Source organism: Nomascus leucogenys, chromosome 4 (genome assembly GCF_006542625.1).
Source record: "Nomascus leucogenys isolate Asia chromosome 4, Asia_NLE_v1, whole genome shotgun sequence".
NCBI lineage: Eukaryota > Metazoa > Chordata > Mammalia > Primates > Hylobatidae > Nomascus > Nomascus leucogenys.
Window position 1 is genome coordinate 83,539,388 of NC_044384.1, and position 25,542 is coordinate 83,564,929.

The window sequence follows — 25,542 nt, forward strand, 5'->3', positions numbered from 1 at the left end:
GGGGAAGGCCGGGGACTCTCAGCTGCCCACTCATCACAGTGCGATGACTGCCCTCCCCAAACATGCTCTCCCTCTCGGCAGGAGCTGTCTCCCAAGCTGTTCCTTCGCACAGAAGGCAAAGCGGAGCACATGGCGGCCCCCGTGCCTTGGCTGAATGAAGGAGTGAATGAATATTTGGGAGCGGCTGAGGGCCATAGAGGGAGAAGAGGGCAAAGCCTGGAGGTTGGGAGTGGCTGTGTCTGAGGAATAGGGAGGAAGAGGCAGTGGAGGAGGGAGGAGCCAGGGAGTCCAGGGGCCTGGGAGAGATGAGGGAGACAGAGTCCCTTTCCAGAGAAGTTGGAGCTGAGCGTGGAGAAGGGGCGCTTCAGCCCCCTGCGTGGGGGTTGGAGAGAAGGGTAAATGAGGCAGCATAGAAAGCCTGGTCAATGCGGGTGCGGCGGGAGGGATGCGATGCCAGGGAAGGGAGAAGGGGACACATACTTTTTTTTTTTTTGAGATAGAGTCTTGCTCTATTGCCCAGGCTGGAGTGCAGTGGTGCGATATTGGCTCACTGCAACCTCCGCCTGTAGGGTTCAAGCGATTCTTCTGCCTCAGCCTCCCAAGTAGCTGGGACTACAGGTGTGCGTTACTACGCCTGGCTAATTTTTTTTGTTGTTGTTGAGATGGAGTCTCGCTCTGTTGCCCAGGCTGGAGTGCGGTGGTGCGATCTCTGCTCACTGCAACCTCTGCCTCCCAGGTTCAAGCAATTCTCTGCCTCAGCCACCCGAGTAGCCGGGATTACAGGTGCCCGCCACCAGGTCTGGCTAACTTTTGTATTTTTAGTAGAGACGGGGTTTCACCTCTTTTTTTTTTTTTTTTTTTTTGAGATGGAGTCTCCCTCTGTTGCCCAGGCTGGAGTGCAGTGGCTCAATCTTGGCCCACTGCAACCTCCGCCTATTGGGTTCAAGCGATTCTCCTGCTTCAGCCTCCTGAGTAGCTGGGACTATAGGCACCTGCCACCAGGCCCAGCTAGTTTTTGTATTTTTAGTAGAGGTGGGGTTTCACCATATTGGCTAGGCTGGTCTCGAATCCACCCTCGTGATCCACCAGCCTCGGCCTCCCAAAGTGCTGGGATTACAGGCGTGAGCTACTGCACCTGGCCTAACTTTTATATTTTTGGTAGAGACGGGGTTTCACCATGTTGCCCAGGCTGGTCTCAAACTCCTGGCCTCAGGCGATCCACCCCCCTCAGCCTCCCAAAGTGCTGGGATTACAGGTGTGAGCCACTGCGCCTGGCCGCTTTGATATACTTTTGTATGGGTGTATGGGGTTCTGTTCCTGCCCCAGGCCTTGCCATCCATCCCATCTTATTTAATTCTCACAACCACCCCTAGAAGAAGATTTTACTGAAGACGAAGATGATTGCTACTGGTGGTCTCACTTTACAAATAAGGAAACTGAGTCTCAGAGATAGTAGGCACCTTGCCTCAAGTCACAAGGCCAACAAGTAGCAGAAAGGAGATTTAAACACAGGTTGGTCCAACTCCAGAGCAGGCTCTGTCCACCACCCCATAAGAACAAGGAAGCCCTGAGCAGGAGAGATGGCCCATAATCAGGGCAGGCCTCAGACAGAAGGATGCTGCCTTGGGGCAGAAATAGGGCACTGGGCCTTTTCGGGCCTCTTGGGTGGCCTGGATGATGTCACCTCCCCCAAGGACTACTGGGCTCACCTCCCAGGCCTTGCCTGGTTTCCAGCAAATTCCAGCAGGCTGGGGGAGCAGGGAGCAAACCCAAGAGTGGGGTGTGGCAGAAGGGACAGGGCACAGGGGATGGTGGTGGCACTGAAACGGCTGACCATGAAGTTCCCTGTAGGTAAGGAGACCAGAAAAAACAAAACACAGTGGGGACTGTGCTGAGGTGAGGGTGGAGTCTCATCCCCCACCTTATCCACTCCCTCACAGCGCCCTGGCTCTGCAAATCCTTTTCTGTCAGTTGAAATTTCCTTGCCTAGGCTGGGCGCGGTGGCTCACGCCTGTAATCACAACACTTTGGGAGGCTGTGGCAGTCGGATCATGAGGTCAGGAGTTCAAGACCAGCCTGACCAACATGGTGAAACCCTGTCTCTACTAAAGATACAAAAATTAGCCAGACACAGTGGCACATGCCTGTAGTCCCAGCTACTCAGGAGGCTGAGGCAGGATAATCGCTGAACCGGGGAGGGGAGGTTGCAGTGAGCCGATATTGCACCACTGCACTCCAGCCTAGGCATCACAGCTAGACTCCATCTCAAAAAAGAAAAGAAAAGAAATTTCTAGGCCGGGCATGGTGGCTCATGCCTGTAATCCCAGCACTTTGGGAGGCTGAGGCGGGTAGATCACGAGATCAGGAGTTCAATACCAGCCTGGCCAAGATGGTGAAACCCCGTCTCTACTAACAATACAAAAACATTAGCCAGGCATGGTGGCGGGCGCCTGTAATCCCAGCTACTGGGGAGGCTGAGGCAGAGAATTGCTTGAACCCAGGAGACAGAGGTTGCAGTGAGCCAAGATTGTGCCACTGCACTGCACTCCAGCGCACTCCAGCCTGGCGACAGAGCAAGACTCTGTCTCAAAAAAAAAAAAAAAAAAAAAAAAAAAAAAAGAAATTTCCTTGCCTTCTCTTTCTTCTTCAAGGATAAGCTCAGATATCCCCTCTTCCCACCTGGCTACCCTCCTTCCACTCTCAGCTCCCTCTCCTGGTCCCTAGAGGGCTGGCAACCACAACAAATTTCCTGACCACACAATAGGGCTGTCAGGCCAAAGATTCACTCATTCCAGTCTAACTGCATTCCCTCCACGGCCTCATCCAGTCTCACAGCCTTTTTTTTTTCTTCTTGTGGTAGAGACAGGGCCTCGCTATGTTGCACAAGCTGGTCTTGAGCTCCTGAGCTCAAGGGACCCGTCTACCTCGGCCTCCCAAAGTGCTGGGATTACAGGCGTGAGCCACCACACTTGGCCTCAGTCTCACAGTTTTATTAATTTATTTATTTAAAAAAATCAAATTTGATTTTGTCTTTTCTTTTTATTATTATTATTATTTTTGAGAGGGAGTCTCGTTCTGTTACCCAGCCTGAAGTGCAGTGGTGCAATCTCAGCTCATTGCAACCTCTGCCTCCTGGGTTCAAGCAATTCTCCTGCCTCAGTCTCCCGAGTAGCTGAGATTACAGGAGCCTGCCACCATGGCCAGCTAAGCTTTTTTTGTACTTTAGTAGAGACAGGGTTTCACCATGTTGGTCAGGCTGGTTTCAAACTCCTGACCTCAAATGATCTGTCTGCCTCAGCCTCCCTAAGTGTTGGGATTACAGGCGTGAGCCACCACACCCAGCCAGTCTCACAGCTTTAAATATTATCTATGCGCCGACTGTGCCGAAATTGTTATCTCCAGTGTGGACCCCTCTCCTGAGCTCAACTCTGACTACCCCACGTCTCCACCAGAACGTCCAAAAAGCACTCAGACCTGATGTGGCCAAAACAGAATCCTGATCTTCCCTATACTCAAGCAAGCTCCTTTCAAAGTCATCCACATCTCAATTGAAGCCACTCCATTTTTCTAGCAGCTCAGGCTAAAAACCATGAAGGTAGCTTGGCTCTGATCCTTCCCTCACACCTCACACCCAATCTGCAAGTCCTGTAGGCTCTACTTTCAATGCCCTTCTCCCACGTCTGCCGCTGCTCAACCATGGAGGCTTTATCTGTTGCCTTGATTATAGCAGTGGCCTCTGCACGGTCCTTTTTTTTTTTTTTTTTTTTTTTTTGAGACAGAGTCTTGCTCTGTTGCCCAGACTGGAGTGCAGTGGCCTGATGTCTGCTCACTGCAAACTTCGCCTCCCAGGTTCAAGCGATTCTCCTGCCTCAGCCTCTCGAGTAGCTGGGATTATAGGCCCCTGCCATCATGCCTGGCTAGTTTTTGTATTTTTAGTAGAGATGGGGTTTCACTATGTTGGCCAGGCTGGTCTCAAACTCCTGACCTCAAGTGATCTGCCTGTCTCAGCCTCCCAAAGTGCAGGGATTACAGGCGTGAGCCACCACCTTGCCCAGCCTGGACTGTCCTTCCTTTGACCTTGTCCCTACATTCTCATCTCAACCCAGAAGCCGGGGTGGTTCTAGGACCTCCTCTGCCTGCAATGCCCTTCCCCCAGACGTCCTCATTACTTGCTCCCTCACCTTCAGATCTTGACTCAAGTATCACCTCATGTTTGCCTTTCCTGAGCATCATAGTTAAAACCATAAGTCTCTCTTTTTTTTTTTTTTTTTGAGATGGAGTTTCATTCTTGTTGCCCAGGCTGGAGTACAACAGTACGATCTTGGCTCACTGCAACCTTTGACTCCCCAGTTCAAGTGATTCTCCTGCTTCAGCCTCCCGAGTAGCTGGGATTACAGGCATGTGCCACCACACCCAGCTAATTTTGTATTTTTAGTAGAGATGGGGTTTCTCCATGTTGGTCAGGCTGGTCTTGAACTCCTGACCTCAGGTAACCCTCCCGCCTTGGCCTCCCAAAGTGCTGGGATTACAGTTGTGAGCCGCCATGCCCGGTCTTTTTTATTTATTTATTTATTTATTTAACTTTATTTTTCGAGACAGTCTCGCTCTGTTGCCCAGGCTGGAGTGCAGTGGCATTATCCTGGCTCACGGCAAGCTCCGCCTTCGGGTTCATGCCATTCTTCTGCCTCAGTCTCCCAAGTAGCTGGGACTACAGGCACCTGCCACCACGCCCGGCTAATTTTTTTGTATTTTTAGTAGAGATGGGGTTTCGTGGTGTTAGCCAGGATGGTCTTGATCTCCTGACCTCGTGATCCGCCTGCCTCGGCCTCCCAAAGTGCTGGGATTACAGGCATGAGCCACCGCGCCCAGCTTTTATTTATTTTTTTTGAGACCGAGTCTGGCTCCGTTACCCAGGCTGGAGTTCAGTGGCACTATCGGCTCACGGCAACCTTCACCTCCCGGGCTCAAGCAATCCTCTAACCTCAGCCTCCGGAGTAGCTGGGACCACAAGTGCACACCACCACGCCTGGCTAATTTTTTTTTTATTTTTAAATGTTTTTGTAGAGACAGGATCTCACTCTTGTTGCCCAGGCTGGTCTCAAAGTCGTGAGCTCAAGCAGTTTGCCCATCTCAGCCTCCTAAAGTGTTGGCATTACAGGTGCGAGGCACTGCGCCAGGCCGAAACTATAAATCTTTTTTTTTTTTTTTTTGAGACGGAGTCTCGCTCTGTCACCCAGGCTGGAGTGCAGTGGCGCAATCTCGGCTCACTGCAAGCTCCGCCTCCCGGGTTTCCGCCATTCTCCTGCCTCAGCCTCTCCGAGTAGCTGGGACTACAGGCGCCCGCCACCATGCCCGGCTAATTTTTTTTTTTTTGTATTTTTAGTAGAGACGGGGTTTCACTGTGGTCTCGATCTCCTGACCTCGTGATCCGCCCGCCTCGGCCTCCCAAAGTGCTGGGATTACAAGCGTGAGCCACCGCGCCCGGCCCGAAACTATAAATCTTGACCTTCCCTGTGCTCTCTCCCTGCTTTTTCTTCCTTCTAGAGCCTGTATCATTTAACTTACTATGTATATTACCTATTTATTTCATCTATTATCGGTCTCTTCCTTCTAGGATACAAGGGTGGTGCCTATTCTGTTTCTTATTGTTGTTTTCCTTGCTGCTTGGAACAGTGCCTAGCATACAGTAGGCGCTGGATAAATGTTGCTGAGGCCACCACTGAACTGAGCACTAAGGTTGGAATAATGAGGCTAAGCACAGTGGCTGACGCCTGTAATCCTAGCACTTTGGGAGGCCAAAGTGGGAGGATCGCTTGGGCCCAGGAGTTTGGGACCAGTCTGGGTAACATAGTGAGACCCCATCTCAACAAAAAATAAATAAAAATTGAGCTGCGTGTGGTAGTGCACACCTGTAGTCCCAGCTACTCAGGAAGCTGAGGCGGGAGGATCGCTTGAGCCCAGGAGGTCGAGGCTGCAGTGAGCTGTGATTGCACCACTGCACTCCAGCCTGGGCGACCGCGAGACCCTGTCTTTTAAAAAAACAAAAAGATGGAATAATGAGCAAAACCTGAAAAAGTCCATGAAGCTTAAGTGTTGGGCAGCATTTCACTAATTTTCGTGTCTAAGACCCTACACCTGGGGAGCACTAGGAAGTGAAGACTCTGGCTCCACCCCTGGAGATTCTGGGGTAGGTTGCAGGGGTATGCACATTGCGGAAGCGCCCCCGGCGGTTTGGATTCGGGTCACGTTGGGTCACTCCGATGTGCTGGGGATGGGTTGAAATTAAAACTGTCCGGGATGCCTGGTGTTTACGCTAACAGCACCATCCACTCTTTCCTAAACAGTGCTTACGTGCCCGTCTCCCCTCTAAACCCTGAGGTGTGGCGCTGAGATGGCACCTCGCTCCTCTCTGTGCCCCCTGGGCTCAGCACCGCGTAGGTGCGAGTTAATTTTTATTGAGAACGTGAATGAATGGAGGGGGAATGAATGGTTAGAAGACGAATGAATGAATAACAGGACTCTGGTTAGAAAAGGAATTTCAAGAGTCAAGATCCGGAAGGTGGGAAAGTTTCCAAAGACTTCCGCTACGCGCGCTAGGGCTCTGGAGGGGCAGGTACTTCAGAGGTCGAGAGGCGATTGGCCGCCTGGGAATGTGGTTGCGCCGCCGGCTGCTACCCGCGGGGCCAAGGAGTCGCTGGCCGCAGGGGAGGTGCTGCCAACCACCCGGCCCCCAGCGGCGTGCGGCTCACGGCCTGGGTGAGCAGCCATGCTTGGCGCCGCCGTTACCATAGTTACAGACGCAGCCCTACGAGGGGGCGGGCCCGGGCCGCACGTCATTCCCGGCGCGACGCTCCTCCGCGCTCCCGCCTCCTCCTGGTCGGAGACCCTCGGCCATCCCAGCGGGCGCTCCACCTGCGCGCCGGCTCCCCGCTCCCCTACACCAGTTCTGCGCCGGCGCGGTACGAGGGCGCGCGGGGGAGCTGCGAGGCGCATGCGTGGTGCGGGGCCCGCCGCTCTGCCGCCGACGCCGTTACAGCCGCCGCCGTTGCCGCCTCCCTGCCAGCTAGTGTGTGAAGAAGCTGAACGTTGTCGCCGCCGCTATGGGGGTGAGTGAGGCAGAGAGAAGAGATGGGAGGTCCAGGGGCGCTCTTCGCTACCCTCGCCCCCTTTGTTCTTAAACCTCTCACGTGACCCCGACCCCCTCCAGCCTCACGTGACCCCTGACCCCCACATGACCTGACTCCCCCATTCTAAGGGTCCCTACGCTAGGCCTAGCCCGGGAGTCCTCTGAAGAGCCCCTTGTCCGGGGCCCCACCCCCTCGGCGCCCCCAGCGTCACGCCCGCCCCTTCCTGCCTCGCGGACCCGTTACCGGCCTCTCCACCCCCGTCCCTCGCGGGGACCCTGGGGTTAGCCTCCTGCTCCCCCAGGGTCACTCATCACCTGGCTGTCACCAGCTTCGTCGCTTTTCACATCCGAGGTCAACCCTGGCTTGGAGGGAATTGAAGCCCAGAGGAAAGAAGGCTTCTAGCCAAGGTCACACTGGCGGGGGCGTCAGACCCCACCTTGGGTCTCCCAAATCCCAGTCCACTGCGCTTCCCGCTACTCGAGTCTCAGCGAAGCCGGTTCCCCTACACTCTTTCGAAACCTCTTCACCAGGTTCCTGCTGCTCCTGATAAACACAGCCTTCCTTTCCCATAGACTCCTTCCTGCCTTCGACGCCTCCTGGTTGCAATGAAATGGTTCTTATGACCACTTGGGTTGTTAGGCGTTTTGGTAGTGCAGGTGTTTTTGCAAGCGGAGGGCTGTGCAGGTGTGCGGGGAAGATGCCGGGAGGCGGCGGCGGCGGCCCAGCCGCGGATGGATATTGACCACCTGTTCCGTGCCGGCAGCCTGGAGGTGCATTTTAGTTTACTTTCCCGGGATATACGGTAGGGCAGAAGTTATTTGCAAGTTTCTGTGCGTTCACCGTACTAAGTCTCAATTACAGCAGTATCAGTCACCCTCCTAAAAAGATAACGCCTTTCCTAGTATTGGCTGTTTTTTTTTTTTTTTTTTTATGGAGTTTTGCTCTTGTCGCTGAAGCTGGAGTGCAATGGCGCGATCTCGGCTCACTGCATCCTCCTCCTGGGTTCAAGCGGTTCTCCTGCCTCAGCCTCCCCAGCAGCTGGGATTACAGGCGCCCGCTACCATGCCCAGCTAATTTTTGTATTTTTAGTAGAGACAGGGTTTCACCATGTTGGCCAGGCTGGTCTCGAACTCCTGACCTCGTGATCCAGTCGCCTAGGCCTCCCAAAGTGCTGGGATTACAGGCGGGAGCCACCACACAGGCCTTTATTAGTATTTACATGGAATTTCCATCACCTTAAGGGAACCCTGACTTTGGAGCCCGAGGTACCTCAATTCCAGCCCCGTCTTCGCTGCTGGTGGTATAATAGTGTGCCAGTGAGTTGGCCTTTATGTGTGTGAATTTCCTCACCTCTGAAATTGGGATGCTGATACCTCACCCTTAGGGTAGTAGTGAAGATTAAGTGAGATAATGGATGTAGATTGCTAAGGAGGTGTCTCCTAAGTAGTGGCTGTTATTTTTGTCTGTATCCTCAGCCTTCACTTTACTGATCTAAAATAGAATTGTGCTATTTTTAACCCATTGGGTTTGTCCCTACTGTTGTTAACCTAGTTTTTTTTTCCCCTCACTCCACTATTTATCGACTGAACAAATCAACTTACTAGACAAAAATAGTTGTCTAATCCGTGTCAGAACAGTCATCATGTTTTAACAAATAGTTTTGGGTACTACGTACTTCATATGTAGAAAACCAAGTCTAGAGACCTTAGGCAAATTTCACCTAAATTTTGGTGAAAGGTCCTAGACGCAGCCATTGTTGAAACTAAATGAAACCTGTGTCCCTGGTGTCGCTTAGTAACTGTCTAACCAGAAGCAGCCACTGCGGATTAAGCAGAAAACAAAAAGTGTAACATGCCGTTCTAGTTCAACACTTCCTCGTTGGTTGGGTTGAAATAGCAGGCTCTCAACACCGTAAGACAGGGCGAAGGAAAAAAGAAGTATGCCCCAGAGATTCTGCGATCCTTGCTTCCTTTAGGGCCTGAATCTTAACACTTTACAGATACGTTTCTCACATTAGACCCTACAAAGTCTCTTCTGGCCTAAAATTCACAATAACAGAGAGACTTGAATTCTCCTCCCTGAAACAGCTGGAACCATCTCATCACCCTCATTCCACAACTGTGGGTGCTGGGGAAGTCATCATTCCTTGTAGTCACCCTGTGGCGGAGCCTGGCCTCAGGCTGAGTGAGGCTTCAGTTGGAGCGCTTTGTCTTCAGTTGCCACCCACGTGTCCTAGTTGCCACACGTGTGTCATCTTTCAGGAATTAGAATTTATATTTCTCGTTTCACCAAAAACAAGTTCTTTTTGGATATTGGATAGTATATGGGGTAGAGACATTGACACTGAAAATCTAAGAGATGCCAAATTCTTTTTCTGAAAAGTGGCTCCTCCTCCCATCTGGATGTTTCCTTTGTTTTCTTTTCCTGTTTTTTTAGACGGAGTTGTGCTCTTTTTGCCCAGGCTGGAGTGTAGTGGCACAATCTCAGCTCACTGCAATCTCTGCCTCCCAGGTTCTAAGTGATTCTCCTGCCTCAGCCTCCCGAATAGCTGGAATTACAGGTATCAACCACCATGCCTGGCTACTTTTTTCGATTTTTAGTAGAGATGGGGTTTCACCATGTTGGCTAGGCTGGTCTTGAACTCCTGACCTCAGGTGATCCACCCACCTCGGCCTCCCAAAGTGCTGGAGTTATAGGCATGAGCCACTGCGCCCAGCCTGGGTGTGTTTTTTTTAATTTGTCTTTATGACCCCTTCCAGTTGTAGAACTGTGTGTGGAGTTACTTTTTCAATGGGAATAGTAAGGGGACGAGTTTTACACTGCACATGAAAACATTTATGTAACACTTTATAACAAACAATGCCATATATGTAATTGTGACATGGTGGAAGGAGCATGACTTTAGGGTTCAAACGTGGATTTGGATCTTGGATGATTCATTCAGCAGACATGAACTGAGTATCTGCTGTTTGGTGAGCACTGGGTGAACATAGCCAGATAAAGTGGATCTACCCTCATCTCATGGGGAGAGTCGGAGGGAGTGGGAGGAAGAGACCGCTTTGAGAACTCTCCTCACTGGCTCTGTGACCCTGCAAGTTCCATAAACTCTCTGTGCCTCAGGTTTCTCATCAAAGAAGTAGTCACACCTACCATGCTGGGTTGTGAAAAGTAAAATAGATCACCTTTATTAAAGCACCGGCAGAAGATCTGAGAGAGGTCTTTGTAAACAGAAGTCCCCTCCTGCGACTGTTGGTGTAGGCATTGCAAGCCCCATTTTATGGAGAAGAAAACTGAGAGAAATTTTGAGCAACTTGCTGAAAAGAGCTTAAGTAACTTGCCTGAAGTCACACAGCTAGTAAGTGAAGGAGCTGAAAATCAAATCCAGGTCTTTTGATTCAAAATCCCATACTCTCTTTTTTTATACAAAGCTCCCTTGGAAAAGACACTTAACCACAATGAGCTTTACTGTTCACTGTGCTTATTATCCATTTTAATTAGGAGCATTTTCCTGCGTCCCTGTAGGACAGCCTTACCTCCACAAGGCAGGGGCAAAGCTAATTGGAACAGTAGGAGACCACTTTTCCTAGTGCAGCCCCTCTCTGCCTGTCTGGCCCAGCTGGCTGCACCCTGCCTTCTGCCCTGTGGGCAGGCAGTGGAGCTCGTAAGAGGTTCTTGAGTTACTGCAGTCTCAGGCCATGGCAGCCCCAGGCCTTGCTCTGAGGATTGCCAGGTCTACATGAATGAGCCCACAAATCTACTAGAGGCCCGGCTGGCCCTCCTGCTGCTTGTTCTTGGGAATTACTGCTCATGCTTAGAAGTGAGATGGAGGGAACCCAGGCTTCAGTGCTTTCTGGGTTCTGGGCGTTACCCTTGCCCTCCAGCACGTTTGATCCCTGAGCCCTGTATAAGAGAGCAAGCATATAGGGTGGAGTAAGGGAGCTTGTACCAGCTCTGAAGGCGTGCTGGCTTCTAACCTACCCTTACAGCTCCAAGAGCCCAGCATTTGCACCCCCATCTTCATGGAGATGGAGTTGCTTTCATAAGTCATTCTGGGGGTGTCAGGAAGAGCATAGGCCCAATCTGATTGACGCCAAAGCTCATGCTCTTCTGCCCTGTGGTGCAGCCCTGGACACCTTCCATCCGAGGCTTCTCTGTCTCTCACCTCTGCCTCAATGCAGAGGCACTATAGCAGCACTGTGTTGGCACGCTGTTAACCAAACCAGCCAGGCAATGAGAAAGGAGTTGCCGAGTGGTTGCTGAGGGCTTCTGAAGCCCAGGCCTTATCGTGGCAGGGTGCAAGAATCTTTGTTGATGACCAAGTGGAAGTCCACTATGCAGGACATAGGCACCTCAGTAGGGAACAGTGGCCAGTGGAACAAACATGACCTGCAGCCCATCCCTGGGATTGAGTCTCCCCTCTGCCCTTTATTCACTGCAGAACTGAATGGTCACATTGTCTCTTCAAGCCTCAGTTTCCTATTGTGTAAAGGGAAGTGATAGTTTCTGCCCTGATAATTGAAACACATAACCTAGGCCGGGTGTGGTGGCTCACACCTGTAATCCCAGCACTTTGGGAGGCCAAGACAGGAGGATCGCTTGAGCCCAGGAGTTTGAGACCAGGCTGGGCAACATAGTGAGACTCCTCCTATCTCTAAAAAAAAAAAAAAAAACTAAAGAAAAAAAAGAAACATAATGTTTGTAAAGGTACTTTGCAAGACTTATCTCAGTGTTGTCTTGAAACCTAAATTTCCAGAGAAAAAGATGAATGCTGTAAACCTATCCATGGTAGAGGGAGGCCAGTTCTGTCCCAGGAGTCCAGCCTTATGAAGACAGCCCATTCTCTATTTTGTTCCTTCCTCTAGGGAGGTAAGATATGAGATCTTGCCTGTGTTCCACAGCACTCAGCCACGAGATAATTAATAGCTGGTGTTGGTAGAGTTTGTGGCTATAAGAGCAATCCCTGTGAGTTCCTGGTATCTGAACTCCTTTGCTTCTTGGTTGATTAAAGTAGGAGGTAAGGAGTGTCATTCCTTGGAAAATTGTGGGTAGAATTGATTCTGAGAACTTCCCCAGCAGCTGGTTTTTCAACTCATGCAGAAGGTTCATCGCTCTGAGTGTCCTTTCCTGGGGCCAGTCCGTGTCAGGGCTAGATGTAATTGGGGGTTGTCAGACCTCTCCGGAGAGCTCAGGGAAAGGAGGGGTGTTGGGGGAGGAGGTGTCAAAAGAGGCTGCTCTGTTGGTAAAAAGCAGAGCCAACTTACCAGTGCCTTTGGAGTGCCTTCTGGGGACCAGCTGAGTGGTGCATGCGCTCTGCATGCCTGTGCTCTCTTGTTGTCCTGGGGAGAGAGAATGAGAATAGGCTTTTATTGAACACATACCATATTAACCCTCATAAGGACCCTCAGTCATCAAGCCAGGGGAGGCTTGGAGAAGTGCTGTGCCTCGTCCTAGCACTGCAGAGGGGTGGAGAGCAGGAAGAGGCTTTGGACAGCCCTGGAGCGGTGGCTCACGCCTGTAATCCCAGCACTTTGTGAGGCTGAGGCAGGCGGATTACTTGAGGTCAGGAGTTAGTGACCAGCCTGGCCAACTTGGTGAAACCCCGTCACTACTTAAAAATACAAAAATTAGCTGGACATGGTGGTGCGCGCCTGTAATCCCAGCTACTCGGGAGGCTGAGGCAGGAGAATCGCTTGAACCCAGGAGGCAGAGGCTGCCGTGAACCGAGATCTCACCACTGCATTCCAGCTTGGGCAATAGAGTGAGACTCCATCTCAAAAAAAAAAAGAAAAAAAGAAAAAAGGAGGCTTTGGATGAGGCCTGCCAGGTGTCAGAGCCTGGCTCTTGCCCTGTGTTACCTGGCTTTTCACAATAGGGTGAGCGGGTCTTAGGCCTGAGAGAATCTCACATCGGACTCAAAACAGGACCTGATCTAGAAGCAGCTGTGGGCAATTTGCCATTTGCTGCTCTATGCCAGGAGAATCCCCACTTGCTGCTGCTCTGCTGTCCCGCTGCTGACTGCGTGCCTGCAGCTTCGTCTTGCTGGCCATGTGTCATCTCTGTCCTGAGGTGAACCCCTTGGGCCCCTGCCCTCTGCCCTGTCACTGGGTGTGCCCCGTCACTCGTTGGCCTTAACTGAGCAGGGCTTCTGGGAATGGCTCTGTGTCTTTGAGTCAGAACACGGTGGTCCCCTCTTGAAATGAGACCCAGCTCCCACAGGAGCTGTGGCCAACCAGATCTTTGTCTCCCAAAGCTGGAGGACACTGGAAAGGCTTTGAATAAAGTTATACTTAGGAACAGCCGTCAGTGGCTACCTCAGATGCTGTCTCCTCCCTGAAGAGGTCTTCAGTGTGTCTAAAGTTGGGTGTTCCCTCCTTAGGAGGGAGCGGGTGAGTGAATATATACTAAGTTTCTGCTGGGGGCTGGCCTGCTGCAGGCATTGTCAGCTGTTTCGCTGGGTTCCCACAGTGTCTGTGTCAGGACGGCCAGTGCTCTTTCTGAAGGGAAGCTAAGAAGTCTGGTGACCTCTGAGGACTCCCCACTACAAAATGACCTGCTTGGGTCTTTCCGCCCCTCCAAATGTGTGGCAGCCGAGGTGGGAAATTTCTCACTGCTGGGCCAGGCCTGTGGATGCAGGGCCCTTCGGTTCCTTTTTATTTTATTTATTTATTTATTTATTTTTATTTTTTATTATTTTTTATTTTTTTTGAGACGGAGTCTCACTCTGTCACCCAGGCTGGAGTGCAGTGGCACGATCTCGGCTCACTGCAAGCTCCGCCTCCTGGGTTCACACCATTCTCCTGCCTCAGCCTCTCCGAGTAGCTGGGACTACAGGCTCCCGCCACCACGCCCGGCTAATTTTTTTTGTATTTTTAATAGAGACGGGGTTTCACCATGGTCTCGATCTCCTGACCTCGTGATCCGCCCACCTCGGCCTCCCAAAGTGCTGGGATTACAAGCGTGAGCCACCGCGCCTGGCCCCTTCGGTTCCTTAAAGGGAAAGTCAGTGTTTGGCCACAGCCCTTCCAGCTAACATTGCTTTTCCCTGTTGCAGAGAAAGTCAAGCAAAGCCAAGGAGAAGAAGCAGAAGCGGTTGGAGGAGCGAGCAGCCATGGATGCCGTTTGTGCCAAAGTGGACGCTGCCAACAGGGTGATTCTCCCTTCCCAGTCCCTGCCTCCTGGGACTTCAGCTTGGTTTATAATTTGACTTATTTTGTCGCCACCCTGTGGCAGAATTGTGACACTACCCACCCACACCGCCTCTGCCTCCTTGCTGTGCAGGGAACTGAGCTCATACCTGTGTGTTGGGAGTTGGCGCCAGCAGTTGGCCCAGGTGTTTGGGAAAATGTGGATTCCAGTGAAGCGGCTGCCTCCCTGTGGATCTTCTTCCTTATGAATAGAGGAGGGTCTAGATAATTTTTTTTTCTTTTGTATGAGACAGGGTCTCTGTCATCCAGGCTGGAATGCAGCGGCACGATCTCGGCTCACTTCAACCTTGCAGCCTCTGCTGCCTGGGCCCAAGTGATCCTCCCACCTCAGCCTCTCAATTAGCTGGGACTATAGGTGCCCGCCACCACACCCGGGTAATTTTTGTAGAGATGGAGTTTGGCCTTATTGCCCAGGATGGTCTTGAACTCCTGAGCTTAAGCATTTCACCTGCCTTGGCCTCCCAAAGTGCTGGGATTACAGGCGTGAGCCACAGTGCCCATCCCCTGCCTCCATTTATTTTATTTTATTTAGTGTCCCATTTTTTGGTCATTCTTTTAACCCACTCGTAGTAAACACTCATTTATAAGGATGTGGCTCAGGGACTTGATTTTCCATCTGGAGTTGTAACCAGGTGAAGTCAGTGGAGGCTTCTTTTAAGAAGTGTGCAGCAGATCAGGTAGCCTCTTCTTTGGGTTAGCTGTGCTGTGAGCAGGTTGTATGCCCACAGGCTAATGAGGTCTCCTCTTGCCCTGTCAGGTGATGCCAAACTTAACTCTCCTGGGCCTCCCCACCAAAGCTTTCCTTGCACATGTGACTTCAGAGCTAGGCAAATGGAGGGTTTTGGGAAGCTGCACCTGGGTCTGAAGTTATTCTCCCGTTGTGGGTCCCCACAGCATCCCACTCCAAGACAACAGCTCTTGGGATAGGATCTGCGCCTCCGCCACACTTGTCTGTGCTATTCCTCTTTTCTTTCCCTCCACAGCTCGGGGACCCTCTGGAGGCTTTCCCAGTGTTCAAGAAATATGATAGAAACGGGTGAGTCACACTGAGCATTACCAACTGCTGTCTCTGAGTGTCTTCAGGAATTCCCTTTCCAGAGTAAGCTTCCTGAGACACACATTTTCTCATTGTTCTTCATATTTACGAAAAAACAGGGCTGGGCGCAGTGGCTCACGCCTGTAATCCCAGCACTTTGGGAGACCAAGGTGGGTGGATCACCTGAGGTCAGGAGTTCGAGACCAGCCTGGCTAACATAGTGAAACCCCATTTCTACTAAAAATACAAAAAATTAGCTGGGCATGGTGGCGAGCGCCTGTAATCCCAGCTACTCGGGAGGCTGAGGCAGGAGAATCGCTTGAACCCAGGGGGCAGAGGTTGCAGTGAGCCGAGATAGCACCATTGCACTCCAGCTTGGGTAACGAGTGAAACTCCATCTCAAAACAAAACAAAACAAAACAAAACAAAAAAAAAGCAGAAACTGACTCGTGCCCTCTGTTGATATAAAATCCCCCAGGTAGGGTGGCAGAAGAATCCATAAATGAGCAAAGATTGCACTTAATCTCAGACTGATGTCTCTTTAGATAAATTTTTCTTTTATTTTTTGAGACGGAGTCTTGCTCAGTCACCCAGGCTGGAGTGCAGTGACGCAATCTCGGCTCACTGCAATCTCCGCCTTCTGGGTTCAGCCGATTCTCCTGCCTCAGCCTCCCAAGTACGTGGGATTATAGGTGCGTGCCACCACACCTCACTAATTTTTGTGGGTTTTTTTGTTTTTTTTTTTGAGACGGAATCTCGCTCTGTCGCTTAGACTGGAGTGCAGTGGTGCGATCTCGGCTCACTGCAACCTCTGCCTCCCAGGTTCAAGCAATTCTCTGTCTCAGCCTCTCAAATAGCTAGGATTACAGGCGCCCGCCACCACGTCCAGCTAATTTTTGTATTTTTAGTAGAGTCAGGGTTTCACCATCTTGGCCAGGCTGGTCTTGAACTCCTGACTTCGTGATCCACCTGTCTCAGCCTCCCAAAGTGTTGGGATTACAGGTGTGAGCCACTGCGCCCAGCTAATTTTTGTATTTTTAGTAGAGACGGGGTTTCACCATGTTGGCCAGTCTGGTCTTGAACTCCTGACCTCAACTGACCCACCTGCCTCAGCCTCCCAAAGTGCTGGGATTACAGGTGTGAGCCACCACACCCGCCCTGATGTCTCTTCAGCACTGATTATTCTCTCTGCAAAGAATCATTGAGCTGAAACAAACTTGGAAAATTATCTAGGCTGACACTCACATTTAATGCATGGGAAACTGAGGCTCAGAGAGTCAAATGAGCTTTCTGAGTTTATGGAGTTTCCCCTGACAGCTGAGGGGCTTTTAATTTCCAATCTAGTTCTCTTTTCCTGAGTATACAGTATAATTGTTAAAAGCCAATTACTGGCTATTTGGCCCTGAACACATTACTTTTCTTTTTCTTCAAAAAGAAAAATATTTGCCGGGCGTGGTGGCTCATGCCTGTAATCTCAGTACTTTGGGAGGCCGAGGCGGGCGGATCACGAGGTCAGGAGATCGAGACCATCCTGGCTAACACGGTAAAACCCTGTCTCTACTAAAAATATAAAAAATTAGCCAGGCGTGGTGGCGGGCGCCTGTAGTCCCAGCTACTCGGGAGGCTGAGGCAGGAGAATGGCGTGAACCCGGGAGGCAGAGCTTGCAGTGAGCCAAGATTGCGCCACTGCACTCCAGCCTGGGAGACAGAGCGAAACTCCATCTCAAAAAAAAAAAAAAAAAAAATGTTTTTTGATAGAGAAGGGGTCTCACCTATGTTGCCCAGGCTGGTCTCAAACTGCTGTCCTCAAGTGATCCTCCCACCTCGGCCTCCTAAAGTGCTGTGCCCAGCTGACCCTGAACAAATTACTTAACCTTTCTGTTCCTCAATTTTCTAGTTAAAAATGGGCCTGGGCCAGGTGTGGTGGCTCATACCTGTAATCCCAGCACTTTGGGAGGCTGAGTTTGGGAGGATCATTTGTGCCCAGGGGTGCAAGACCAGTCCTGGAGACATAGGAAGACCCTGTCTCTACAAAAAAATTTTTTTTTTAATTAGCTAGGCATGGTGGCACATGCCTGTAGTCCCAGCTACTGAGAAGGCTGATGTGGGAGAATTGCTTGAGCCTGGGAGATGCAGGCTTCAGTGAGCCATGGTAGCAGCATTGCACTCTAGCCTGGGTGACAGCAAGATCCTGTCTCAAAACAAAACAAAAACCCAAAAACCAAAAATGGTGCTAATAATAGTACCTTTCTCATGGAGTTGTCAGGAGGGTAAGATGTGAAGTGTTCCTGCAGCATAATAAAAGCTAGATAAATGTTTGCTATTATTGTATTTTAAAATTTTATTTTATTTTAAATTCGCGGGGTACATGTGCAGATATATTGTATAGTGGTGGGGTTGGGCATCTAGTGTACCCATCACCCAAATAGTAATCATTGTACCCAATAGGTAGATTTTCAACCCTCACTGTGTTTGTTGTTATTATTACTGATCCAGTTAACTACAGGCTCTGGAGTGAAGGCTCCCTCACGTTTTTTTGTCGTTTTGGTTTCTAAAATAGGAAGCGTAATCTGCCTTACCTGAGATGCTGTTGATGAGTTGTGCTTCCAGAATGTAACGTCTTGGCTTGGGGATAAACAGGGGCTCTGGTTTCTCTGTGCTGGGGGATTGAATTGTAGCTGGGCTTCTTACTAACTCTACTTGGAGAAGTCACTCATATTCCTCAAGCCTCATTTTCTTACCTGTCAAATAGGATGATGATGCCAAACTTGCAAGTTTTTTTTATTTTTTATTTTTTGAGATGGAGTCTCGCTCTGTCACCCAGGCTGGAGTGCAGTGGCGCCATCTCGGCTCACTGCAAGCTCAGCCTCCCAGATTCATGCCATTATCCTGCCTCAGCCTCCCGAGTAGCTGGGACTACAGGTGCCCACCACCACGCTTGGCTAATTTTTTGTATTTTTAGTAGAGATGAGGTTTCACCGTGTTAGCCAGGATGGTCTCCATCTCCTGACATTGTGATCTGCCCGCCTCGGCCTCCCAAAGTGTTGGGATCACAGGCATGAGCCACTGTGCCCGGCCTCATAGTGTTTTCATATTCCATATTCCCATTGACTTCCAGAAATGTGGGATAGCTCCAAAACAGGCATTGCCAGCCAACTCTGGGTTCCTCTGGTGCCTTGAATTTTGTGTGGCTCCTGTGGTTGTGATCTTACTTTCATGTACTTTAATGGAGAATTTGTACCTGCAGGTGGGCTTTGGACATTTTATAGTTAAGACAGATGCAGTGCTGTGTTTGGGCTGCTGTGATGGCTAAGTGGTTGATAAAGGAAGATGCTTCAGGGGCAGGAAGTTCTGAATTTATAAGGCTGAGTGTGGTGTTCCAGTCAGTAGAGGTGATGGGATTCCAGTGGGCACATCCTCTGGGGGCACATCCTCTGGGGGTTGTATCAAAGGTCACTGGAAGATACTGATACGGGAGCTCTTTAAAGGCTTAGAGTCCTTTATAAAGAGTCCTTTCAGAATGTAGTGCTATCTAGGGAATGTGATTTCACAGATCAGTCAAGGAGTTTAACTGTTTTTTACTTAAATTTCATTTAGAAACAGATACCTTAACACTTAACGGCATTTGAGGGTTTAAAAAAACAGTGTTGGGCTGAAGCCTGCTTCACCCATTTTTTTTGTTTGTTTGGAGACAGAGTTTCGCTCTCATTGCCCAGGCTGTAGTGCAATGGCATGATCTTGGCTCACTGCAACCTCTGCCTCCCAGGTTCAAGCGATTCTCCTGCCTCAGCCTCCCAAGTAGCTGGGATTACAGGCACCCACCACCATGCCCAGCTAATTTTTTTGTAGTTTTAGTACAGACGGGATTTCACCGTGTTGGTCAGGCTAGTCTCGAACTCCTGACCTCAGGTGATCCGTATGCCTGGGCATCCCAAAGTGCTGGGATTACAGGTGTGAGCCACCATTCCTGCCTCAATCTGTTGATCAGCTGAGAGTATCCCCCCTGCTCAGATGAGGCAGGCAGGAGTCCTGGGGTGGGGTGGGGTGTGTTGAGCTGTAGTCTTCTTGAAGGACCTAGGGTCACCCAGTGGTTTTGAAGGCGTGATTGGTAGATAAGAGGAATGGGGTCCCATGGGAGCCCAGTGAGGAGTCAGTTCAGAAATTACAGCAACAGGAAAAATGCCTAAGGGCAGGAACTAAATAACGGAAGACATGAGTGTTTATAACAAAGTACAGAAGAGACAGAAAATGTAGAAAAAGAATAAAGAGAGAGCAGAGAGGGAAAAGAAGTTTACAAAGTGCCGAGGCAGATTAGGACAGCTTGGGGAGGCAGGAAATGGGCCTTGTGGTTGGGAGGTGGGCCGTGTGGCCACAGTTGTTAATCTCAGCCTGAAAGACTTTGTTCCTGCACCTTCTCTAGTCATGCTGGGGCAGATACAGGGTTGGCTTTTCTCTCTACAGTAACTGAGACTGGGCCCTCCTCCCTGTGATTTTGAGGGAGGAACAGCAGTGCCCTGGCAGGAGTGCTGTAACCAATTCCGTACACGTCCTGTCCTCTTCTCAGGTTGAATGTCTCCATTGAATGTAAGCGAGTGTCTGGACTGGAGCCAGCCACCGTGGATTGGGCCTTCGACCTGACCAAAACGAATATGCAAACCATGTAAGCGGGTCCCGACCAGGGGAGCCTAGTTCCTCTCCCAGCTTTCTCGTCTGACTGCTCCCAAATTCCCCAGGTATGAGCAGAGCGAATGGGGCTGGAAGGACCGAGAGAAACGGGAGGAAATGACAGATGACCGAGCCTGGTACCTCATCGCGTGGGAAAACAGCTCCGTCCCTGTTGCCTTTTCTCACTTCCGGTTTGACGTGGAGTGTGGGGATGAAGTCTTGTACTGGTAGGAGCCATGGCTTGGGGGAGGTAGGGGAGAGAGACCCTGGTGATGGTCCAGGCACTCCAGCCAGGTGACAAAGCCCCTGGACCTATCTAGGTCTATGAGCTGCCAAGGACTGCAAGCTCCTCTGCCAGACCTTACAGCCTCTTCATGTCCCATCCTGCACGCTCACCTCTCTGCTTTCTTCACCTAGCTATGAAGTGCAGTTGGAAAGCAAGGTGCGGCGGAAAGGCCTGGGGAAGTTCCTCATACAGATCCTGCAGCTCATGGCCAACAGGTAAGGCCTTCCTTCTTAGGAGGCCCATATAGCACTCAGTTGGAAGGAGCTGTCGCTGAGGCACTTGCCATTCTTTGAGCCTCGTTGGAGGAGGAGGCTCATAGGCGTGTTTTGGGAGAAAGCTGTCTTAGAACCCTCTCAGTAAGACGCTCCCTGCCTTGTTATGACTCCAGATTTTGTTTGTTTAGCTCAGTGCAGCGAACATCTTTTTTTTTTTTTTTTTTTTTTTTTGAGACAGAGTTTCACTCTTACTGCCCAGCCTGGAGTGCAATGGCGCGATCTTGGCTCACTGCAGCCTCCACCTACCGGGTTTAAGCAATTCTTCTGCCTCAGCTTCCCGAGTGGCTGGGATTACAGGCTTGCACTGCCATGCCCGGCTAATTTTTGTATTTTTAGTAGAGACGGAGTTTCTCCATGTTGAGGCTGGTCTCGAACTCCTGACCTCAGGTGATCTGCCTACCTCAGCCTCCCAAAGTGCTGGGATTACAGGCATGAGCCACCACACCTGGCCAATGAGCATCTTTTGCGTTCCTAATCTGTGCCACATTTTGTACCTAAGTAACGGTGCTACAGAGAGGAAGTGGGAAACATCCCTGCTCTGGACAAAGCCAGTCTGGTCAGGGCTGATGCCTGTGCAGTCTGATCAGCCTGTGATGGGGGGAAGCAGTGAGTGCCGTGTGGGGGTCCAAGACCTCTAGAGGCTAGAGGCCAAATTCAGGAACACTTGTGTGGGTGAAAGGGAGGTAACAGACAAAGACAGAAAGGAAAGGAAGCATGACCTTAGTCTCTGTTTCTTTTCTTTTCTTTTCTTTTTTGAGACAGGGTCTCACTCTGTCACCCAGGCTGGAGTGCAGTGGTGTGATCATATCTCACTGCAGCCTTTACCTCCCAGGCTCAAGTGATCCTCCGGCCTCAGCCTCTGGAGTAGCTGGGACTAAAGGCACATGCCACTATACTGGGCTGATTTTTTTAAATTTTTAAATGTTTTGTAGAAATGGGGTCCCACTATGTTTTCCAGGCTAGTCTCTAACTCCTGGGCTCAAATGATCCTCCCACCTTTGCCCCCCAAAGTGCTGGGATTACAGGTGCATGCCACCACGCCCAGCCATGTTTCTCTTTCTAAAAGGCGTTTGCTCTGCTTTCTTCCAGCACACAGATGAAGAAGGTTATGTTAACGGTATTTAAACACAATCATGGTGCCTACCAGTTCTTCAGAGAAGCATTGCAGTAAGGAGCTGGGTGTGGGCCCTTCTGGGTGGTAGGTGGGCCTGCCCAGGGCCATTTTTCTGGTCCTGGCCCCGACTCATCCTGATGCCTGAGCTCATGGTCCAGTGGTCCGTGGGGGTTCAGGTTCAGGGAGATGGTATGGCAGTGCTCTCTGACTTGGTCCACTGCCCACCTCCTACACCCTCATCCTAAGGGTCTCATCGGTGTGGCTGGTAGAAGAGTTCTTGGGCCAGGGAGGAAGGCACTCAGCTGCCTGCCACCAACCCTTTTCTTCTGCCTGCCTTGCAGATTTGAAATTGATGACTCTTCCCCCAGCATGTCTGGTTGCTGTGGGGAGGATTGCTCCTATGAGATCCTGAGCCGGAGGACCAAGTTTGGGGACAGCCATCACTCCCACGCGGGTGGGCACTGTGGTGGCTGCTGCCACTGAACCCTCAGAGCCACTTTCAAGTCACAGTGCTCTCTCCTAAGGCCTTTCCTCTTTCCTGGTCTCACCGTTCACTGGGTGTCCTCAGAGCTGTGGCCTCCCCAGCCCTGCACGTGCCAGGCTGCACCCTGAGAGCACAGAACCCTGGGGAGAAGTGGTATGAGCTGCTCCTCCTCTCCTAGGAGACCAGAGTGCTAGGAGGGAGTGAAAGGGAGAGGGAAGAGTGGGTGGGGCCTGGCAGTGAAGCTCATCCTCCACAGTGGCTGCCGCCTCACTTGGCTCCTGGGGCCTGCAGTGGAGGTTCTCGCACCTCTGCAGCTCCTAGATTCAGGGCAACCTCCCCTCCCCTGACAAATACACACTTGGACAAATGGGATGTTTATGCCCACCTGTATGAAAGTTCTGGAGTCCTGGGTCTGGGGTTTGCTGATCCCCAAAGAGGAACACACTGGGTGTAAGATCTGGGCATAGAGGGCGGCTTCAGAGAGACTCACACTTTCGCAGATAGAATGCTCTTACGGAGGCTGTGGGAAGATCTTTTGTGCCAAGATGCAGGGAAGTGAAGAAAGCTCTTTCCAGCTGTTTTTATGGATTCATGGAATGGGCTCTTGTTGGGACCAGCTGACTCTGGGAGGAAGACTGCCTCTCCATCGCTGTCAGAGAGAGCCTGAAAGGACCAGGAATGAGGTGTTCTGTGGGACCCGCCATGGGGATGATTGCTTCTCTAGGCTCCTGGATGTTGCTGCATTCTAAGCTTAACCTCCTGGTCTCATGGCAGTGACTTGAGCTTTTGATTCATAGAAGAAAGCCAGAGGTTCTGCTTGTTCTTGCCTGCCAGCCCTCACCGTTCTTTCTCCTCTGCTTCTCACCTCTACCCCAAATACCTCTGTTCTTAGTCTCAAGGGGAGAATAACATCAGGGAGCCCCTCGTCTTCCCCAGAAGGACTTCTCGTTCCTCATGTAGTTAACTCCATTTATTTTCATATCTTGGTGCTGATAGCTCTCTAAGGGTAGGGCACCCCTCCCCGCAGCCACCCTCCCTCTTCAGAGAGCCCCCAGCCAGCAGCAGGCCCCTCTGCCTGCACTCCTCAGGCTTGCCCCTTGCTGCCTCAGTGAGGCACTAGTGCCACTGCCATGGCCCAGCCGGGCCATAGCTCAGGCTGCAGCAGGAATGCCTCTCAGTGGCCAACAGTTACTTTTCTCTCTGGTGTCACCCTGTGGCAACAGGCTGGAGCAGGGGAAGGAGAAAGCCTTCCTCTTCTCTCATAGGATAGAAAGGCAGGCTCAGAACTAATGCTTATCCTGATCTCTAGGCCTTGTTCCTCTTCCAGGGAAGAAAAACCAAATCCTTATCAAAGAAAAAGCACCTAACAGCTCCCTTTGGATATTCCTGAGCTCTGCTGTGGGGAGTATCATAAAGGTTCTAGCCTTCGTGAAGTTGCTCTCGTGGAGGTGTGTTGGTCCCTCTGACCTCAGCATCTGCTCACATCCCACCCTCTGCCCAACTCTGGCAGTCTGTCCTGGCAGGTCTCCCCAGAGTGGTCCTTGCTTCTCACCTGGATTCCTGCTTGTGCAGGAGCCTGTGTACGCAGGGCCTCCCTCACCCAGCCTGGCCCCTCTGCTGAGCACTCTGCGCTGCTCTTGATGGGCAGCAGTGGGACTGGGAACTCCTTAGAGAGGGCCTTGCAGCTTTACACTGGAATAAGTCTGCCTCTGCCTCACCCTGCTTGCTCCTGGTGGGTTTCATCCCAGGCAGAGTTGACATCGCTGGAGGGGTTTGGTGGACTCCTAAGAATCATGAAACCACAGGAACATGTTTAGGAAGAGATTTTTCTCTGGTCCCTGTCTCTCAAAGGACACAGATGATAAATATTTATTGTCTTAGATCATGGATTCCTGATACCTCTCACTCAAGGGGACCAAAAGGAACCCCCCGTGTTCATCCCTTGTAAGGTGAGTTCAGTGTACGTTGTCTCTTTCCAGTCACTGGATGCGTGGCACCAACTGGTTAACAGGTGCTTGGTGCCATACCCTGCTCACCCCAGTCTCTGCAGGCCATGTCCTGAAGGGTTCCTCAGGAGGTCAGGACTAGGGTGGGAGAGGCACTGTCTGAGACCCGCAGTCACTCTTGTTGGTCTTGAGCCCATTCATTTCCAAAACATCCATCTTTCTCCACTTCCTCCAGGTCTTGGTTTTGAGAAACAGCTGGCATGGCTGGGTGCGGTGGCTTACACCTGTAATCCCAGCACTTTGGGAGGCTGAGGCAGGCGGGTCACCTGAGGTCAGGAGTTCAAGACCAGCCCGGTCAACATGGCAAAAGCCCATCTCTACTAAAAAATACAAAAATTAGCCGGGCGTGGTTGTGGCCTGTAATCCCAGCTAGGGAGGCTGGGGCAGGAGACTCGCTTGAACCCAGGAGGTGGAGGTTGTGGTGAGCTGAGATCATGCCATTGCACTCCAGCCTAGGCGACAGAGCGAGACTCCATCTCAAAAAAAAAAAAAAAACCAGAGAAACGTAGCAGGCCTTTTGTACCAGGCTTTTTGTGTTTTGTTTGTTTGGAGCGTGTTAAGATTTTTTTAAGATTTTTAAAATTTTAGTTACATCCACCCTGTTTCAGGTTATTTTTGTTGGTGTCAAGTATGTATAGGACATGTGAATGGTTCTTTTTAATTTTTTTTTTAAGAGGAAATTCGGAAGATAAACTCCTTGATAATATATATATATATATTTTTTTCTTTAGCAGCTTGTTATCACTGGAATCAAAGGGAAAAAGTGATCTCTTTTTGAATTGGTTGTATTTGTATGTCACAAATAAAAGACACTTTGTTCAGCTGCTGAGATGGCTTCCTGATGCTGGGGCACCATGGGCAGCATGGATCTGGGAAGCTCTGGACCCTCAGCCTGTCCCAACATTGGGCCCGAACATCAGGAGGTGCATGGTTATGATAGCCCCACGCCTTGCCCTGTGAAAAAGCTCCATGCCAGAGAAAAATTCAGGCTGTCCGGGGCAAGCAGCCAGAGCTGGGAACAGAGACCAAATGTATGTGTTTGTGCCACTTCCCAGAAGTTCTGAGTAGAGGCCAAAGGTGTTCTGAACGGTGCCTGATTTGCATCCTGGAGAGAAAGTCCCAAGCCAGGCCTTGTGACATTTGAAATCTGTGTCCAAACGTAAATTCCAGTGCCTGTGTGTGGGAGGTGAATAGACGAGAGTGATTCTTTCCTCTTTGACTTTATTGGGTTACTCAAAATATTCTTTGTCTCAAGATTCCTGCCCTCTTCCATCCATTCACAGAAGACAAAGGCTCCAAGGAAGGGGAGCTCATGTCAGGCCTGCTGGGGCAGGAGAGTTATGA

At 50.8% G+C, this 25,542-nt stretch overlaps 1 protein-coding gene across 2 annotated transcripts; it reads left to right on the forward strand.

Annotated features, from left to right (window-relative positions):
* The first annotated feature begins 6,859 nt into the window (after window positions 1-6,859).
* On the forward strand, window positions 6,860-25,026 carry NAA40 (N(alpha)-acetyltransferase 40, NatD catalytic subunit). Of its 2 annotated transcripts, XR_004029679.1 has the most exons (9): window positions 6,860-7,106; window positions 14,179-14,274; window positions 15,316-15,368; window positions 19,933-20,028; window positions 20,102-20,260; window positions 20,451-20,534; window positions 21,684-21,761; window positions 22,050-23,640; window positions 24,074-25,026. XR_004029679.1 is itself a non-coding variant. In XM_003274144.4 (8 exons), the coding sequence occupies exons 1-8, from the start codon at window positions 7,101-7,103 to the stop codon at window positions 22,189-22,191; spliced, it is 714 nt and encodes a 237-aa protein (XP_003274192.1). In that variant the 5' UTR covers window positions 6,860-7,100; the 3' UTR covers window positions 22,192-25,026. The 2 variants fall into 2 exon arrangements, 1 of the variants encoding a protein (XP_003274192.1); XM_003274144.4 differs by having other exon boundaries at window positions 22,050-25,026.
* The last annotated feature ends 516 nt before the right edge of the window (window positions 25,027-25,542 follow it).